The 19,160-nt window shown below is 39.0% G+C and overlaps 1 protein-coding gene across 3 annotated transcripts; it reads left to right on the top strand.

The window, feature by feature from the left end:
• The first annotated feature begins 6 nt into the window (after positions 1 to 6).
• On the top strand, positions 7 to 17,744 carry ZNF330 (zinc finger protein 330). 3 transcript variants are annotated; one of them, XM_001502220.6, is made up of 10 exons: positions 7 to 240; positions 2,327 to 2,458; positions 4,389 to 4,408; positions 4,514 to 4,584; positions 7,287 to 7,366; positions 9,787 to 9,913; positions 10,360 to 10,464; positions 14,370 to 14,416; positions 15,487 to 15,604; positions 16,785 to 17,744. In XM_001502220.6, the coding sequence occupies exons 2-10, from the start codon at positions 2,339 to 2,341 to the stop codon at positions 17,057 to 17,059; spliced, it is 963 nt and encodes a 320-aa protein (XP_001502270.1). In that variant the 5' UTR covers positions 7 to 240; positions 2,327 to 2,338; the 3' UTR covers positions 17,060 to 17,744. The 3 variants fall into 3 exon arrangements, with proteins under 3 accessions (XP_001502270.1, XP_023492277.1, XP_014593461.1); XM_023636509.2 differs by having other exon boundaries at positions 37 to 249; XM_014737975.3 differs by having other exon boundaries at positions 88 to 649.
• The last annotated feature ends 1,416 nt before the right edge of the window (positions 17,745 to 19,160 follow it).

Below are 19,160 nucleotides of genomic sequence, written 5' to 3'. Positions count from 1 at the left end.
GCGAACAGAAGTGGGCGGGCCCTTGTCTGTCGACGTGCTGCCGTAAGGACGCTGTTGACGTAAGAGGACATCCGGTGCGGCTCTTTAGGGTCCGAAACTGCTTCTGTCTGCCCTGCTCGGCTCTTAGTGGCTTCTTCCCCGGAGCCGAGGTCCCCAAGTTGGATCTGCTGCTGCGGCGGGCCGGCCTCGCAACGTTCCCTGTCCCTCTGTCCCCGGAGTGAGCCCGACCTCCCCGCGAGGGTGAGCGAGGTCGGCCGGGCGCGCGAGGGAGGGTGTCCCGCGGGCGGGTGACGGTTGTCGGCTCCCCGAGCCGCGTGGCACCTCCGCCGGGGCTCCTCTGGTCGCCGCCCTCCGCCCGCTGGGTCCCCCGGCTGCAGGCTTTCCCTCCAAAGCCGCAGTGACCCTGTGCCCGTTTCCTCCTTTGGTGACATGGGTCATGTCCTGAAGAAGTCCGAGAGTTCCTGGAGAAGGGCTTAAATTCCTAGCAGGCTGAGAAAAAGAATTCACTCTTAAGTTTCCAAAACAACTGGGGGAAAAAAAAAATTGAGGCTCAGCTCTCTGAGCGGATTCACCCCTGGGGACGCAGAAGATCCATCCCGATGAGCACCCCGTGATGATTTTCTGAACTCCTTTGGCCAAGGCAGTACAGGTTTTTTTCACCCTGTAGAGTTGGTCATTTTAAATGCTGGAAGGGTGACCTGGTGGGATTGGACGTTCCTTAAGTAACCAAACCTCCTGGCTTAATTTTTAACTCACAACTTCCCATCACTTAGTTTTTGATTGAACGTTCTAACGTGAGTTGAAACCCAAAGTAGGAAACTTTATGAGTGACCTTCAAGTATTGTTTCAAATACAAGGTGGTGCATGATTTTGCTGTATTGTAATATGCCCTTTTGGGTGAGGTGTGCTTTCTTGGAACTTTCTCCATGTGTCGTGGACACGGTTTGGTTTCTTTGAGTAAGAATGTTTTTGTCTTCAGGGAGGTCATGTGTCGTAGTCACCAGGGAGACTTGATCCTGTCCTTGGAGGTTTAGAGTTTGTAGATCTTGAGTAGGGCCTGGAAGTCTAAATCTGTATTTTTAGGAACATCTACAGTTGGATTTTGAGAATCACTCTTAGAAAAGACCGGGAAATTTTAGATTCGTATTTCAGAGCAAGCGCATAGACTCGTTTATTCGTGTATCTCTTTGTTTATTGAGTGCTTGATATACGCCAACCAGGGCTGGGAGGCAAACATTGTCCAGGAAGACAGGGCTGGAATCCTCAGCGAACTTAGAGTCTTCAGTCAGATTGGATGAAAAGCCAAATAAAAATGTGTTATTTAGTAAAAATCTTGTTTTTCTAAATGTGGTAGTTCCTTTAACTAAGTGATGAAAGCTGGTGTAAAACCCTTATTTTGGTATGTATTGTAAATATGTACTCTTAAACATAAATTTGAACCCTGTTAAAGTTATATATTCACTGCTTGTAGAGAGAAGGGGGGCTCTCAGAGTCAAAGCAAGATAATACCTTTAGGATCTTTTCAGAGAGAATGGTTTGGCTTTGTGGTCAGTGTTGTCATTTGACTTCACTATTAGATGGTCGATTTAGATATCGCATAGGAGAAACAAGACTTGTTATGTATACTTCATGTCTTGGCAGCATCAGGTCATCTGATTATAAAGCCCAAAAAAGTCATATAAACTAGGTAACTAATTGACTTTTTTTTTAGGATTGACACCTGAGCTAACATCTGTTGCCAATCTTTGTTTCTTTTTCCCTTCTTCCCAAAGCGCCCCCAATACATATTTGTATATTCTAGTTGCAGGTCCTTCTAGTTCTGCTATGTGGGATGCTGTCTCAGCATGGCTTGATGAGCTGTGCTATGTCCGCGCCCAGGATCCAAACCTGTGAAACCCTGGGCTGCTGAAGCAGAGCACGCCAACTTAACCACTCAGCCAAGGGGCTGGCTCCACTAATATACTTTTGAATAATATCTTGTTAATGATATATGCATAATAGTTTTTTAAATTAGGTACAGAGTAATTTTTAAAGACTCCTTAACATCAGAGGAATTTTTTTTCTCAGTGGAGAAAGATGTTTGATGTTTACATTTTTTAGAATTGTTTGGTAGTGCAAATACGTGCCTTGTTTTAAAAGTTGTCTATTTTATTTGGGATAGTGTGTGCTTAATGTTTCATAAAGGCTTAAAATGTACTTAACTGTCAAAATGACGGATGAGTTTAAAATTTAATGAGAATAAGAGCACTTCATTTTACTATTTCTTAGTTTATATAAAATAGCAAATGCAACCAGGCAATTACATCTTTTCTCTTCTCTTGCGTAGAAAGAGGGGGAAATGCCTAAAAAGAAGACTGGGGCGAGGAAGAAGGCAGAGAATCGCCGGGAACGTGAAAAACAACTCAGAGCTTCGAGAAGCACCATAGATTTAGCCAAACACCCGTGCAATGCTTCAATGGTAACGGCCTTTTTTGATGGCAATTGATAGTTGAAAAACTACATAGCATTTATATGAAAAACATCTGAATAAAATTTCAGTGAATACAGTGTTGCTGCATATATTTAATTGAATTTGAAATCTGTGGTAGAGGCATGTCCATTGTTTTCTTTAACACTGAGTAGCCATGATTCTTGTTTGGCTTTATGTTAATTATAAAACCCAGCATATTACCTTGGCTGCTGTTGGTGATAGACGTTGAACAAGCATACGTGCTAGGAACTGTGTGATGTCTTCCAGCTTCTCTACCCTTATATACCTTAACTCAATTTGTCCTATTAGTTGGAGCCTTTTCATCATTTTCTTTTAGCAATTCTTTACTCATTTGATTTCTCTTTTCTCAGCTTTCCACTTTTCCCAACATCTCTTTTGATTTCCTGTTGTGCTACCTTATTTCCCTGCACTGAGTCAGTCGGTTAGTCCTCGTGATTTCTGGGCTTCTTTGGTCAAAGTTGTAAAAAAGCAAAGATTATTGTATCATCATTACCCCTTTCCTTTCTTTGACCATGTTTTTCTGAGTGGCCCCACATTTCCCTATTTCCATTCCTCTCTGCTTTTTCTATTCCCACTACTTCTCTTTCTTCTTTTGTTTCATCAAACACATACCGAATACTTAAATATGACTTAATTCTGCAAACATTTATTGTGTATCTAGTCTGTGCCAGGTCCTATTTTAGGCACTGTGGGTATGCATAGATAAATGACACAGTCTGTTTCCACAAGCTTATAGTTGTTTTGTGTTTTACTTAAGACTTGTTTGTTTATAAATGACAAATCCAACTTGAACTGTAGGGAGAAATAGAGTTTATCGAGTGAATAATGGACTCACTTGCATAGTTAGGAAGGGCAAAGATGTAGCTGGGATGCAGGGACAGCTGGAATCTGGAGTAACCTTATAGTTCCATCTTTTACTTTTGTTTCTTTTTTGCTTATCATTTCCGTTTTCTCAGGTTGTCTCGCTCCATTTGTTTGGGTTTGTAGGCATTGGCAGCTCACATGTCTCACATCACATATTGTTGCCCTCAGAGAGGGAAGGAACTCTGATAGTTTGGACTTGGGTGGGTGCCTATCCCAGGGCAAATGTTTGTGGTCGGGGAGCAGGATTACATAGCACAGATAGGACAGTGGGGACTCCCTTCTGTGTGTCAGGGTCATTTATAGAGAAGAGGGGTATAGGGCAGACAAAACAAGAAATAACTCACTTACATATAAAGACGGCTAGACTTTGGTAAGTGTTGCAGTAAAGGTGCAATTAGGACTAAGGTACATTAGGACTGAGAGGTGCTAAAGTTGAGTGTGCGGATGGGGTACAGTTCACAGAGCGTGTGGAATCATCACCAGAACGTCCAACAGGTAAAGGTTAGGAGGAGGGACTTTTCAGGGGAAAGTATTAGAATAAGTAAGACATGGAAAGAGCGAGTACAAGACATATTTTGAGAATAGCTGACAAATAGTGACTCGGATCTGAGGAGACTAGGCCAGCGAGGTTTAAAAAGTGGGTGGGGACCAGATTGTTGAGAACTTTTAATAGCATGTTTAGGATTCTGAATTTTCCGTGAACTTCATCATATTGTGTTCTCTACTGTTGCTTGTGTCCATTCTGTATTATTTGTCTGATTCCTTAAAATTAAAAAAAAAAAGGAAAAAACAAACTAATGCTGTATTTAGCCTCTTTTGTGAAAATGCCACTTCTTTCTCTAGTGTAATAAACCCATGAGCATACCTTTGTTATTAAAGTATGTGTAGGTGCTTGTATATGTGGGTGAAGATGGAGGGTTTGGGAAAGTGTCACTTAAATTTTAACGTGAAAAACAGGATAGTCTTTATGATGCAAGTAAATCTGCAATCTTCAGCCAGTATTAAATTAGTGTTATGTTTTTATATTTTACAGGAATGTGACAAGTGTCAGAGGTAAATTTTTATTTATTTCTTTTTCTATCTATATGTAGTAATATAGACCCTCTGACCGTTTATCTGATATTGACTGTATTTTAAAATTTTATTTTACATGACAAGACGGCAGAAGAATAGAGCATTTTGCTATTTTTGTAATTCTGTACAGAAGTTACCAATTTGTGCACAGTGTGGTAAGTATATGATAACTAAGGACACATACCTTTTCTTTTATCAAAAATTTGTTTGGCAGTTAACCAGTTTGAACCTGTGGGTTTATCATTATTGTTTACAATAATGTTATGCTTTACCATTAATAAAATAGCATAAAATGTTATTTGGCCTACCAGCATACTGTCCAGTCTTGATTTTGTTTCTTTGATGTAATCCTGGAAAAGAGTTAAGATACAGTTTAGATATAGGTTACCAACACGTTGCTTTAAACATTAAAAGATCAGATTTCAGACTAATAACATTTGTGATCCTGAATATTTAATTGTAATACCTTAGTCTTGTTGATACCCATTTGTTTACTTCTCTAAATTTTGATTCCTGCTGAGATTGCCTGCATTACTGCAGTGTGTTAGATAGACCATTGAGAATAATTTTGTTCCATATTTACCTGGTGCCAGTTTTTGTGATCAGCTGTTTTTCCGTTTGGCACTTAGCATGTAGTTCTTGAGTTTCCTCACATATGTTCCCAAGTGATTGCGATAGAGTTCCTAAGCCGTGTGCTCAGTTCCCAAGTATAAGTGGAAACTTTTATTCAGAGTAAATGATCATTCTGAGTAAAACTAAATGGTAGTTCATAGAACAAGATTGGTGTTTCCCAAATATTCTTCCACAGAATATTTGAGATATTAATAGATATGTTTAAAAACGATGCATACATTTGAGAAACGCTGCAAGTCTCATCCCCTCCTTTCCATCTGGGAGATTTCTATTATATATTTATATGTTAAAGGTTCTGAAGACACCCAGTAAAGAAACTTGAGTAATTTCATTCACTCCACATTTACTCCCTAAACTTCTATTTGAACAAACAGCCCCTTTGGTTATGGAGTAATAGTTTCAGGTGGAACACAGTTTAGAATATGCTCATTTAGGTGTGTTTACATGTGATAACATTGCAGACAGTTAGAACTGTTTAGGGCTACATCCCTGAATGTTTCTAGTATAATTTTAGCATTCAAAGATGTCTTTTGGGTTTAAATTTTTTTCTTTTTTGAGGAAGATTAGCCCTGAGCTAACTGCTGCCAATCCTCCTCTTTTTGCTAAGGAAGTCTGGCCCCGAGCTAACATCCATGCCCATCTTCCTCTACTTTATATGTGGGACGCCTTCCACATCATGGCTTGCCAAGCGGTGCCATGTCCATACCCAGGATCCGAACCAGCGAACCCCAGGCGGCCGAAGCGGAACGTGTGCACTTAACTGCTGTGCCACCGGGCCGGCCCCTGGGTTTATAATTAATGAAAAAGAGAATACTGGCCTAGATAGACCACTCATCTGCCAGTTTTTATATCCTTATTTTACAAAGGGCAAATGAACATAGAGTGAGAAAATAGATTACGAAGGTAGTTAAGTTCGTGTTAGGACCTTCCCATCTTTTCTGTGTGTCTGGGCTTGAATTTTGTAGTGCTACACAAGGATGCATTTCCCACCTACTGATTCTTGTACTTAGTGTTAGACATGGAACAGTTGGGTAGCTGCTGCCTCTCATTTCCAGTTTTTCTTTCTTCCCATTTCCTGTTGTCTAGCTTTGTTCCTCAGATATTGAAGATAATGGAAAATTGAGCATCTTCTGTTTCTTTCGTGTTCCACTTTGTGGAGCCTGAGATGTGTGATTAATATGTCACCATTAATCTTCACATAGTATGTGATAAGTGAATTTCCTGATAGCATTTCTGGTTGGTGATTTGCTGCTTGATGAGAGCTTTTGTGGCCGCATTGTGATTTTAGCTCTGTCACTGTATTGCTGACTTTTGTGCTTACTTGGGCACTATTTGAAAATTCTTTTGGAAGAATGTTTACTTTGGGCCTATGTTTGTAAATTTTTACATATGGATAAACTTAAACAATGAACCAGATAAGTTGTATAATCATGTTTGGTTTGGTTTGAGGTGTTCTGTGGAAACAAATAAGCAATAGCTTCAAACCAGACTTATTCTTTATAAAATGTAAAATTCATCTTAAAGCATAGCTTTTTAAAATCTATTTTAATTCATCTGAAAAGTCACAAGATTTCAAACTGCTATAATGACCATTTCTGTCTGTTGGTTGTCATACTGTGGCGGCTGTGTGTTGCTGTGATGCTGAAAGCTGTGCCGCCTATGGTATTTCAGACCAGCAGGGTCAGCCATGGTGGACAGGTTTCAGCAGAGCTTCCAGAGTAAGACAGACTAGGAAGAAGGACCTGGCCACCCACTTCTGAAAAAATTGGCCATGAAAACCCTATAAATAGCAGTGGAGCATTGTCTGATACGGTGCTGGAAGGTGAGAGGATGGTGCAAAAAGACCCGGCAGGATTCAGCTCTGCTGTGCGCAGGGTCACTAGGACTCGGAATCAACTTGACAGCACTAACAACAAATAATGATCATTAGATAACAAAGCATGAGCTGCAATTTCTGATATTAGTACGAACGTGAATTAGCATATAATTCGTTTTTAGACATTTACTAATAAATTTCTGATCTCAAAAGATCTGACTCAGGTAATGAGATCTCAGTTATATCCATTTCTGTTTTTAGTTACATAAGTGGTAGACAGTGCTGATTTCTATCCATTTATTTTCAAATTATTTCTGTAGTAACTTAGGCTAGATAAAAAGAGGAATTAGTGAATACTTGCATGTACTACTTTTCAGGACTAATAGTGCAAATTTGTTTCTTTACTAGGGAAGACAAAATGCATGATGAAGTCTTCAGATTGTGTCATAAAGCATGCTGGTGTGTACAGTACTGGCCTTGCAATGGTGGTAAGCTTCCTGTCCTCATCTCTTAGAATAGGAGGTTTCTAAGGATAAGAAAAAGTCACTCTGACCAATGGTTTTTTTTTTCTAGATAGCATTGCTTTGTCCCTTGGCTCAGTCAGTCTGGAATTATGTGGATTTTCTGTGGCATGTTCTTTGTATGATTTTTCTTTATTACCCACTTGTTTTTGACTGCTTCCTTTTTTCTTATTAGCAAACATATAAGGAATGGAAACTTATTTAATGTTGACTTAAACAGAAATTCATTTGTCAATAGTACCTTTCTAATGTACCTTACTTAGACTTCATAGGATATTGTGTATTATGCCTAAAGCCCTGTTTAACCAAAGTTCAAGCTTTTGGTGAAATAAGCAACCTAGTTCCAAAAGAACCTGGGATTAGTAGTTTTTTTAAAGCTTTACATTTCAAATAAGAGTACATACTTAACCCAGAGTTATACATAATTTCTTCATTACATGTAGAATTTTCTAAGGAAGTTTATTGTTTTAAATAAAAAACACAATTGCATTGTATGATGCATTTTGTTGTCTTTTTCGCTGAAAAAATGTTATCCTTTTAACCAGTTTTATTGTATTCTGTTGTGTAATTTTCTGCTCAGGTCCAAATTTCAGTCCACGAGGAAAGCAATACTATTTTTACATCCAGCAGAATATGTTATTTATAGTAACTTTCAAAGAACATATAATTTTCTATCATGAGACTGACCTTTATATGTTTCATATGTGCATGTCTTGTAAAAGCAAGGAGTTAGAATTATTCATAATCATCTTGTGAATTCCTCTTTATTTTAAATATAGAATTGTCAATGTTATCTTTATTCAAAAACCGTTGGAATCTTCCTCGGTAGCTTGTTATGTCTAAATTTATCAAATACTTTTTAAAGAATTCACTGAGTTGTATGAGTGTGAATGATCTCTTCTTATATAAAGGAAACATTTAAGTAGAATCATTCATCATTAGCTGTAAATTGTAGAAAATGGTTTTCTGGAAATCTCTTTGCCTGTTGAGATTCCCTCTCCCTTCACTCTTCTGCACCTGCTTTGCCCTGGGAGCCTGACCTTTGCGTGTGGACTGGATCAATGGCTTTCTCACCTTATGACTTCCCTTTGGGTTCAGCCAGTGGGGGTTACTGGCAGGAGACCTGAAGCTGGGAGGAAATTACAGTCTGGCTGTTTGTTCTCCCAGCTCGCTCCCTACCTGGATTGTCCTGGTTTGGATGTGGATTGGCCACAAGTCCTCTCCACATGGCCAGGTAATCCTCTCCACGTGGCTCTCTCCTGGGGTTCTGGTAACTCCGTCCCCTCCTCTTGTTTCAGGTGCAGGGATGGTAACTGCGTCATCTCTCAATGTTTTTCTAAGCCCTTCCCTGTCGTTTGTAAATCATTTCTTTTAACTCCTGGGTTACCTCGTTTAGTGTGCCATCTCTTTGTTGCTAGAATCCTGAGTGATCCAAGAGATATATTTGAGGATTTGCTGTCTACACTCATATTCCATTTTTATCAGCCAGAGAACATCCTGTTTGCTCTTTACTCCTTTTGTTACGGAGTCTTGAGTAGTAGAATGCTGAATTGAGATGCAGGAGACCTGGGTTTAAATCTCAGCTCTGCTGTACTGTGGCCCTGCGATTCGGACTTAGTCTTGGGCCCCTGTTCCTCATCTGTAAAGGGAAGACCATCTAGTCCCATGTCCTTAAGAGTCTTCCTAGCTTTTAATGTTCTGTAGATGCCATTGTGTTATTGAAAGGTATAGTCTTACCATCTTATCTTGATACGGAATTGGAGAGTCTTACCCTGTCATTTAGTTCTGTGAATTTTACTGTAATTTTTTTCGTGAAGAAATATAATAATGATTTAATGCATAAATTGCTTTAAAAGAGGCTGGTAGAAGTTTAATATTTTCTCTCAGTTATTCTAGAAGGCTATGTGATGATTATTTTATAAATTACACGGATAATGAGGAATTTTCTTAAGTCAGAAGTATTAGTATTTGAAAAAGTTCACTTTAGTTAGCAGAATTACTATAGACAAGAATGCTTAAACTGTGGACTCCACACTTCATTTGAATTAGAATTCAGTTTGAAGGTAACACTTCCAGTTTCTTGACTGACTTTAATCATTATTAATAGGGGAAGTATTTAGTTTCCCCCTTGCCTCTTTTTCTTTTGATTTATAGCTAAGATGTTTATGTTGTAAATAGCTGTTGGTAAAGTAGTTTGATTTTCAGAGAACCTGCTTTGATTTTTGCTTAGAGTAAACAGTACGATTTTTTCTTTGCTGAAGCCACCCACTAGCACTGAGGGTTGATAAATTGCTAAATGTATACAATTTTGATGGTTGCCATTGGTTAAGTAATGATTGCAGCCCGTAGAGTGACAGAGATGAATTTGTCATGTCCCTCGGTTGCAGGGTGCCATATGTGACTTCTGTGAGGCTTGGGTTTGCCATGGTAGGAAGTGTCTCAGCACCCATGCCTGTGCCTGCCCTCTCACCGATGCCGAGTGTGTGGAGTGTGAACGAGGTGTCTGGGACCATGGTGAGTAACTGCTTGGAAGCAGTGAACTTTGCTGTAAGTGACGGCTGGCTTTGAAACAGTCTGGATCCTCTTTTTCAGATTTTTTTAAGGATACTGTTAATTCTAACTGCTGGCACAGTTTTGGTTATCAATTTAGTTGGGAAAGGCATTTATATTAGCAGTAATAGTCAATGCTGGGATTGTTTATCTAAGCAGATGGGGCAGGGGGTTACCGGCAAGCATTGTGAGTATTGTATGAATAGCTGGGGCATAGTGGGAGTTCACTGCTTTATGTTTCAATTTGGCAGGTTTCATTGTAGCGTTTAGCAGAATGAAAATTGCTGTGACATTTTGGTGTAAATCTGAAATAACTTACCATCTTTTCTGAGCAGTTTTATAGATATGAGTTTTTTTTAATTAAAGTGCATCATATTTACATTTGTGGGTTTTGTTCTTTAATCCAATAGGAGGCAGAATATTCAGTTGTTCTTTTTGCCATAACTTTCTCTGTGAAGATGATCAATTTGAACATCAAGCCAGCTGCCAGGTTTTAGAGGCAGAAACATTTAAATGTAAGTTTTTGTGTTAGATATTCTTTATACCCAAGATTCTTAATGGTATAAGTGTTAAACTTAATGAAAAAGGAATCTGGTTTTTCCTGCAGCCTCTTATGGACTCTGTTTAACTCAATATCTATTTTCTGTTTCTAGAAAAAATTCAGCACACATAGTCCATTTTTTCCAATAGGTGGCATTTTGGTTGGGTTAATTCTTCATTTTGTGGGGTTGATCAGGCATTATAGGACTTGTAGCATTCCTGTTCCTGAGTACTAAATGTCATTTTCACCTGGAAGTTGTTATAACAACTGCTCCCTGGCCCAGCACACACGCACCCAAATGCCCCCAAGTAGGTGATACCACCCCTAATTTGTTCCCGCTTGTTGGTTCCAGTGATTCCTGGACGGAAGTAGGCATCAGAAACACCTGGGCAGGTTTTTTAAAAATACAGGTGCCCAGGCCTCATCCCTGGAGATTCTGTCTTTAAGTCTGTGGTGAGTGCCAGGAATGCGTATTTAACCTTCACACGTAATTCTCATGTATCTTCCAGTGTGAGAACCAGTGTTACTGACTGGGTTGATGTATCATATTTACAGATAGCTTGCGTTTTATTTCTACTCTGTTGATTCTCAAAAACTCAAATTTTGGAGTTAAATACTACTTCACTTCTACTTACTGGCTATATGATTTTGGGAAAATCACGAAATCTTTCTAAACCTGAGTTTCTTTATCTATTAAAAGAAGATGCTAATTTCTTTTTCAAAGAGTTAATTAAAATGAGAATCCATATAAAGTGTTATTATAGTCCCTGGCACTTAGAGAGCCCTTGTGAAATAGTAGGTACCATCATAGGTAAGACTAAATTCCCCAGATACTCACTTCCTTGAATTTGGTTTTTGTTCTGGTATGAAATGCTAATTTTTGTATTTAGCTATAAATTTAAAGTTGGTAACTTATCAATCTAAGATATATATATTATATCTTGCAATATATGTAGATAGATATATAATTCTTGCAATATTATATAGAAATTCTGAAAGGGTAAAGGAACATCTCTATACAGCATTTTTGAGTCATTCTTAGGCTTCTGCAGAAAGAATAATGTAAAATTTGAATTGTTTTATTTGGGGCTTGAGAGCTTTGTGTATTTTATAGCATGCGAACCCCAAAGACAGGCAGCTGTGAGTGATAAGGCTATAGTTCCATCAAGAAGTTTTAGTGATTCGGTAAAAAAGGCAAAGGGAAAAATATGAACACAGAGTAATTGACAGGATTTTAAGATAAATTCTATCACCATGTCTTTGATACCTGATATTAAACTCATTCTCACTGCAGACTCACAGGTTTCCTTGGCTAGTGTAATTTACCCTCTTTCTTTACCTTTTTTCAGTGCTTTATTTTTTCTGTGTCATTCTTCCTTCATCAGTTGCTATCCAATGCTTGAAACGTTTTCTCTGAAATTCTGTCCTAATCATAACCCGTGAACCCCAAAGATAGTTTGTTTACACCCCTTAATTGGTCATATGTCATCATTTATAGATTTGACCTTACAACTATGAATTGCAGTATTTAGAAATTCTTTAAAATGCTTATTTACTGGGCCCAGCCCCTTGGCCAAATGGTTAAGTTCGCATGCTCTGCTTTGGCAGCCTGGCATTTGCCGATTTGGATCCTGGGCGCAGATCTGTGCACCGCTCGTCAAGCCATGCTGTGGGCGCCATCCAACAGGGAGAACTAGAATGACCTCCGCTGGGATATAGTGTTGGGTACTGGGACTTTGGGGAGGAAAAAAAAGAGGAAGATTGGCAATAGATGTTCGCTCAGGGCCAATCTTCCTCACACACACACAAAGTTATTTACCTACATAATTGGTGAAATGGATGTTAAAAGGGAGAAAAAGCCCTACATGTGTTTCCTCTGCCTTTATTTATTTATTTGTTTTTTTGAGGAAGATCAGCCCTGAGCTAACTGCTGCCAATCCTCCTCTTTTTGGTGAGGAAGACTGGCCCTGAGCTAACATCCGTGCCCATCTTCCTCTACTTTATATGTGGGATGCCTACCACAGCATGGCTTGCCAAGAGGTGTCATGTCTGCACCCGGGATCCGAACCTGCGAACCCCTGCCGCCAAAGCTGAACGTGCGAACTTAAGGCTGCGCCACTGGGTGGCCCCTCCCTTTATTTTTTTAAATAATTAAAATGGTCTTCTAATTTAAAATGGCTTGTTGTCAGCAGGCTTTGATGCATTCCCGACTTGCTTTCTTTTAAAATACTCTGAAGACATGGAGATAGACTTAAAAAGAAAACCATTTCCCAATCTAAAACTAGGAAAGTCAAGCTATTTTTAGAATCTGGGAGAAGTGCATTCTTTATATAAGTCCAAGATTGTAACTCTTGGGGGGAGACATCATCAGGCAGTGAACTGAGTGCGTATGTGTGGGGTTGAGGGATTGGGGAGAGAGGACTGGCCGTGGCACTCTCCCTCCCGCTTTGAGTTCCCAGAGGTGAAGGTGCAGGTGGGGAGACAACACCAGTTTGTTGGGATCATGTCTCTGGCATGTCAGGTTCAGGCGGTGGGTGAGGGGAAGACTCCTTATCAGAAATGCCTGTTGACCCTGGGAAATGGGCTTGGGAGCTTTGTACGTTCACTGTGTGTCCTGGCTCTGGATTTGAAAGAGATTTATAGTATTTTGGTTAAATCTATCTTTCTTTAGATTGAATGAAGAGTGAGCCTAGAAACTCTCTGGGCGCATCTTCAAGTAGAAATGATTGCGGTTTCTGATTTTGTCCTTCACAGACTGAAATAGCTATTATTGGAATAATTTGGTATGCTTATGTGTGCCTAATCTATAGTAAGTACTCAGTTGATTTTAACTTCTATTATTAGCATGTAGGACAAGTAATACAAATCCAGTCAAATTATTGGCATTCCTGGGAAGAAAGCAGGATAGGTGGACAGAAGCAATAATGATACACCTAACTGAGAACATCATCTCTTGAGTTTAAAAAAAATCTTCCCTGTTCACATTGAAAACGTTCCTCATGAATCAGGCAAACTTAAGTAAAAGAATCCGCAAATTAGAAACGTCTGGTCAAATATTTGAATTACAAAGAGAGGCTTCCTTTTATTTGTTTTCCTTTCTGTTTTTTTAAGACCTCTAAGTGAATTGAAAGTTAATAATTTATATTCAGCTTTATCAGGATAAGGCTTAGTTTATTTTCTCTGTCTATACCTCTGTTACTTATTTTTTTCTTCCGTTTTTTGGTACATTCAGTATGTGCCAGACCTTCTGGCTTTTCCAGTGTATTTGCACTTAAATTTAGAATCTTCCTCATCAGTCATAGATAATGATTAATATGGCTTACCGACTGAAGTAGGGATAAAATATTTTGGGATTTTTTTCATCTATTTTACTGCCCACTTCAACATTATTTTTTTTCAGTCACCTTTTTCCAACCAAAGCATTCTATTCTCTTATCAGAAGTTATGCAAAAATGACAATAGCTTGCATCACCAGGAAAGAATATGTATTAATGGAGATAATTATTCCTTTTAAAATTTAACTATTATTTGATTAAGGGAAGAGCTTCAGCCAGTGTCATGGAAAAAATGGTATTTCACCATTCCGGTTTTCTAAATGTAGTTTAATGACGTTTCCATCTCCTAGATCTGGAGAAGTAGAAGGAGAGTGGAGACTAATTAGAGCCAAAATAGTGGAAGAATGTTGGGTGTGTGTAGTTGTTGGTTTCCTTCCTTCTGGTTGGGGATTCCATCTCAATTTTGTGTATCCTCTAAGTTATATTATGAGACAGAAAAAAAATGTTAATAATTGATCTGACATAGTATATCAAGTACAAATCTGTGGAAAATAGTGTTTTCGTTCCAAATTTGAATGTGGACTTTACGTATTTTCCCCCACAGGTGTTTCATGCAATCGGCTTGGTCAGCATTCCTGTCTCCGTTGTAAGGTATACTTGTGAATTTTCTATTTTTAGATTTTGTTTTTCATCCCCTACTCCTCCGCCTGCCCTTGGATTATTTATAGCTGTAATTGATCTACCAGGGTCCTGAAACATTAGGTAGTTTAATTCTTTTATTTTAGAGATTGTGTAATTGAATTGAGAAAGCCAAAGTGGCTTTCCAAAGGTCATCCAGTTGGCTTGTCTTAGAGTTGACACTAGTGCACGTGTCTTCTGAATCTCAGCTCAGTGTTTTTACACCTCACTTTTATGGAGAACATTCTGACCAAAATGGTGGAGGTATAGTTTACCTAACGTCAAAATGCACTTGCTTAGGAGAGTTTGAGTGAAATGGAGATTTTCATAATGTTCTATTTCCTTAGACCTTGTTTGCTGCATTTCTGTTTGTCAGAGATCACTAAACAGATGCAGCTGACTCACTTCCTCTCAGAGGCATTTCTCTGGTTCTTACATCTTAACCCTATCTCTCATTTCTCTCCCATCTCTGCTCCAGTTTTACCAAATGGCTTTCAGGTCTTGTGTGTGCTGTTCGCTCTGCCTTAGATCCCTCTTGCATCCGTGCTTACCCTGCTGCAGCCCCCTTCTGCTTCAGATCTCAGCTAAGACTTCCTGTCTCCCGGGCACCCTCTCCTGAATCCCACATCTGCTTTAGCGTGCCTCCTCTGCACTTCCCTTCCAATGCATAGTGTCTTGTAATGGCCTCTGCCCTTGTCTGTGTCCCCATTCAGACTGTATACTCCGTGAAGGTAGATAGGCTGGTCACCATTATGTTGTCAGGGGCTTTGTGAATACTCATATATTTAGGAATGAATAAGTGTGTCTACGTGTCGTACCCTGTGTGTAGTTTCTGCCTTGTGATAGGTCATAGTTCAGAGGAGTCCTTGCAAAGACTCTTTCCTTTAAGACATTCAAGTCAGGAGTGTGGCCAGTCCCAAAAAACTCTTAATTTCTTCCCTAACAAAACTTTTATCTTTAAATTTCCTTGAAATATGGAATGATGTCTTTGTATATTTTTTGAATTATTGATTTGTTTACTTATTTTTACTTCTCCTCTGTAGGCTTGTTTCTGTGATGATCATACAAGGAGCAAGGTGTTTAAGCAAGAAAAAGGAAAACAGCCTCCCTGCCCAAAATGTGGACATGAAACTCAGGAAACTAAGGATCTTAGCATGTCAAGTAAGGCTCTTCTTAAAATACCACTGGAGTGATTTTGTTTTCGTGCTTAGACAGGATTTCTCTCTGTTTTTCACTTTCTATTTTTGTTTTTGCCTCTTCCTCCTATTTGAAAAGATTCATGCATTCTCTTAAGCAAGTGGAATTTTACAGCCTTTGAAAATTTGTGGGTAAAATTTCTCAATTTAAGTTAGGAAATATACCATCATTCATTTTGATATTTGGCATTTGCTTCAGTTAATGACATAGTGAGTACTGAAATTTAAGACCGAAAAGAGTGATTTTTCTGTTTTTGCTGAGGCTTCCTTTTTAAATAATTGAGTAGTTATAAATCCTTAATATTCAAGTGCTAGTAGTCTTCAGTACTCAGAAGTTGGGGTTCAATCTGAAGCCATTCCTAGGTGTGTGGTATTTGCGCAGCTATGCTTATTATGTGATACATCACTACTATAGGAAGTTGTTTTGTGGCTTTTACAGAAGTTTTCTATGAAGGAATAAGACTACTACAAGCACGCTTATAGTAATGCAGTCATGATTTTGTTAGAGAATTTGATTCTTTACCAAACATATCAGAAGGGAACCATAATTCTAAATGATTGACAGTACTTTGTTTAATCAAAGATATAGCTGTACAATGAGGTGAGACTGATGATTTTGCTAATTTTTTGCACTGAACTTTGTGTTGCTACTAAGGCAGAAGAAATGAATGGCTTTGTCTTCTAGGACATCTGAATTATAAAACAGCTCTCAGGAAAAATGTAATGACATATGAAATCAACTGTTCTCTGATTTGAAAATAAGCATTTAATTGATCAATCAAACGAAGGGCATTTGAGTTTTTAACATGCCTTATTTAACTTATGTTCGGAGAGTACTGTGGTTCTTACTTTGTTTTCCAGCTTTTTCTCGGTTTAATAAAATAACACTGTCATCTTTATTATTTGTTATATATGGTGTGTATGTAGACCCCACTCTGAGGAGGACAGAACTGATTGTTGTTTTTAAGGTCTCCTGTGTTTCCAGTTAAATATTAAGTGGGGAAATTAGGAAAATGTGGCTTACTTTTTCATTTGGGAGTAAGAAGCAGCCGATCAAGTGTATGTAATTTTAAATATTGTAGAGGAGAGTGAGGGTGTAGAGAAGTGGAACTGACGAGTGCCGTGTACATATCTGTCTTTTGTAGCGCGCTCCCTGAAATTTGGTAGGCAGACCGGAGGTGAAGAGGGAGATGGAGCTTCTGGGTATGATGCCTATTGGAAGAACCTTTCCTCTGAGAAGTATGGTGATAACAGCTACCATGATGAGGAAGAGGATGAGTATGAAGCAGAGGATGATGAAGAGGAGGAAGATGAAGGTGGAAAGGATTCAGATGCTGAGTCGTCAGATTTGTTCACTAATTTGAATTTAGGAAGGACCTATGCCAGTGGCTATGCTCACTATGAGGAGCAGGAGAGCTAGGGGAGCTGCTTGCCCCTGTGACCTTGTCTGAGAGGAGCAGGGATGTGTGTGCTTGATGGAGTGTGTGTGGGTGTGCAAAAGTACTGTTACTTAGACTTGTGCAAAAGACTCGTCACACTTACTAGGGCATAGCATTTTTATAGGAATTGATAATCAGGCTTATAGCATAAGAAAAATGAATTTCAAATGTAGGATGTTTGTTGATCCAAGCAATTGAAGCATCATGGATTAGATTTTTACTGATTTCAGTAATCTAGTAGGTTTTGCCAATTAGATACATATACAGGATAAAGGAATAGGATGGTAATATATTTGTTTGAATTAAATTGCTGTTTTTATTAAAAAAACTGCTTATAAATTCATTCTGTCTGATTTTGTACAATGAATGGGTAAAATGAATTATTGTATTTTTCCTTGTATGTCCACAGGATAAAAGTCAGATGCTATATGCTAAATTTTCATTAACTATTCATGTTATCTTAAGTAGTCATGATATGTATGTTTTAGCAATTGACTCATTCCTTTCCTCACAGTGTCTGTCCTGAACAGTATGTATTATTAATGCCTAATCTATAGACAAAGGTGGCTACATAGCTGTTTTTCAGAGACACAGAAACAGCATTATTACACAGATGCTTTACCCAGGAAATTTCATTTCTCTTGAATAAATCTAGTATTTCACTTATATACTTTTGATGTTTAATTTATTGTTCTCATTTCTTTTAAACTTATTTTGGAAAGCATTCCAATATTTTAATATAAATTTTGCTTCATTTTTTTGTCTAATATGCGAAATAGGTAGCAGAGATTAATAGTGTGGTGGACACAAAGTTATGCAGCCAGACCCCATCATTCATGGTAGGTGGGAAATGGACAGTTACTGGCACAAGTTCCAGGTGTTACAACTTATGCTGGCAATGAATTGGATGGTGTGGTAGAAAGGAATGCATTATTGGACAGGCTGGCATTTGAGAAGTATGGAGAAAATTGGCGCTATGAGGATAACAGGGTTTGATGGCTATTGCCAAGCTGTTCTTATTCTATGGAAACATAATGAACAGCTGAGGGCAATAACAGGCAATGGAAAGCCAGGCATGAAAGCCAGAGGGCCTCTGGATGCATACGAGAAAGCTTTCGTCTCTTGCAGCAGGTGGGCTGAGAAAGCTGAGGATAAAGCCCAGGATAATAGTCTGAATAGATAAACTTCAAAGACAGTTGCCCATCAACGCGGGTCTATTATGAAAGGTCAAAGAACAGTTTGGGAAAACCTGGGACACTGACAAATGAGATGGAGACAACTGAATGGATGCTGCTGAACACTGTTACTCCCCAGACTCCTGAACTTTCTGAGCCTGCTGCCATAGCCCAGTGCTCTTAAGCCCTCCCTGACACCACTCCCAAGCTCGGTGACAATGCAGAGGTCTCGCCCGAGGCAACATGTGCTCACTTCTGGAGTTGCCCTATCCCTAGGCCACTAGGCCTAGAATTAGGGTTAAGTAACTATATTTAGGGTTAAGCAAAACTCAGTTTAAGAGAAGACAGAAGAAACAGGCTATATCCCAAAGGAGCTGCAAGAATTGGCCAGTATATACTGGGAGGAGCTGGAGAGGTTGCTTGAGACAGGCATCTGAAGGTGTTGATCAAGAGGGTCAGAACGTGAGATTACGGGGGCGGTGTGATAGCAGCATCTGCATTGAGTCCTTGGGTTATAGGATAAGAGCTACCTGAAATTAACAAGATTTAACACCCTGGCTAGGATCCCGGGAGATGGTGTGAACTCACTACCAGGATGGCTTCTAGAAACGTGGAAAAAGCAATGGCCAATTCTGAGCAAAGTTCAAGTGCCAGTATTACTGTGGCAGATGGAAAGGATTAAAAGATTGAGGGAAGTGGATATGCTGGAACAGATAGATTATCTTTAGGTGGAAGATCCATCAGATGATTTTGTTCCATGGGAAGGCCCAGCGAACAAACCTCTTAACAAGGTCATGTAGACATATGCTGATAACAGGGCCGCAAGGGTCGCTAAAAAGTTTAGTGATAATCCTAGGCTACTGCTGACCATAGAGACAAACTATTACATTATTTAGCTTGCTGAGGG

The sequence above is a fragment of the Equus caballus genome, chromosome 2, assembly GCF_041296265.1.
Source record: "Equus caballus isolate H_3958 breed thoroughbred chromosome 2, TB-T2T, whole genome shotgun sequence".
Classification (NCBI taxonomy): Eukaryota; Metazoa; Chordata; class Mammalia; order Perissodactyla; family Equidae; genus Equus; species Equus caballus.
This window is presented reverse-complemented; position numbering and strand designations above follow the sequence as displayed.

Excerpts from the sequence above, each read along its gene's own strand:
- ZNF330 (XM_001502220.6), top strand. The coding sequence starts at position 2,339 with ATGCCTAAAAAGAAGACTGGGGCGAGGAAGAAGGCAGAGAATCGCCGG. Across the intron at positions 4,585-7,286 it reads ACCAATTTGTGCACAGTGTG|GGAAGACAAAATGCATGATG; the intron begins GTAAGTATATGA and ends TTTCTTTACTAG. Across the intron at positions 9,914-10,359 it reads ACGAGGTGTCTGGGACCATG|GAGGCAGAATATTCAGTTGT; the intron begins GTGAGTAACTGC and ends TTAATCCAATAG.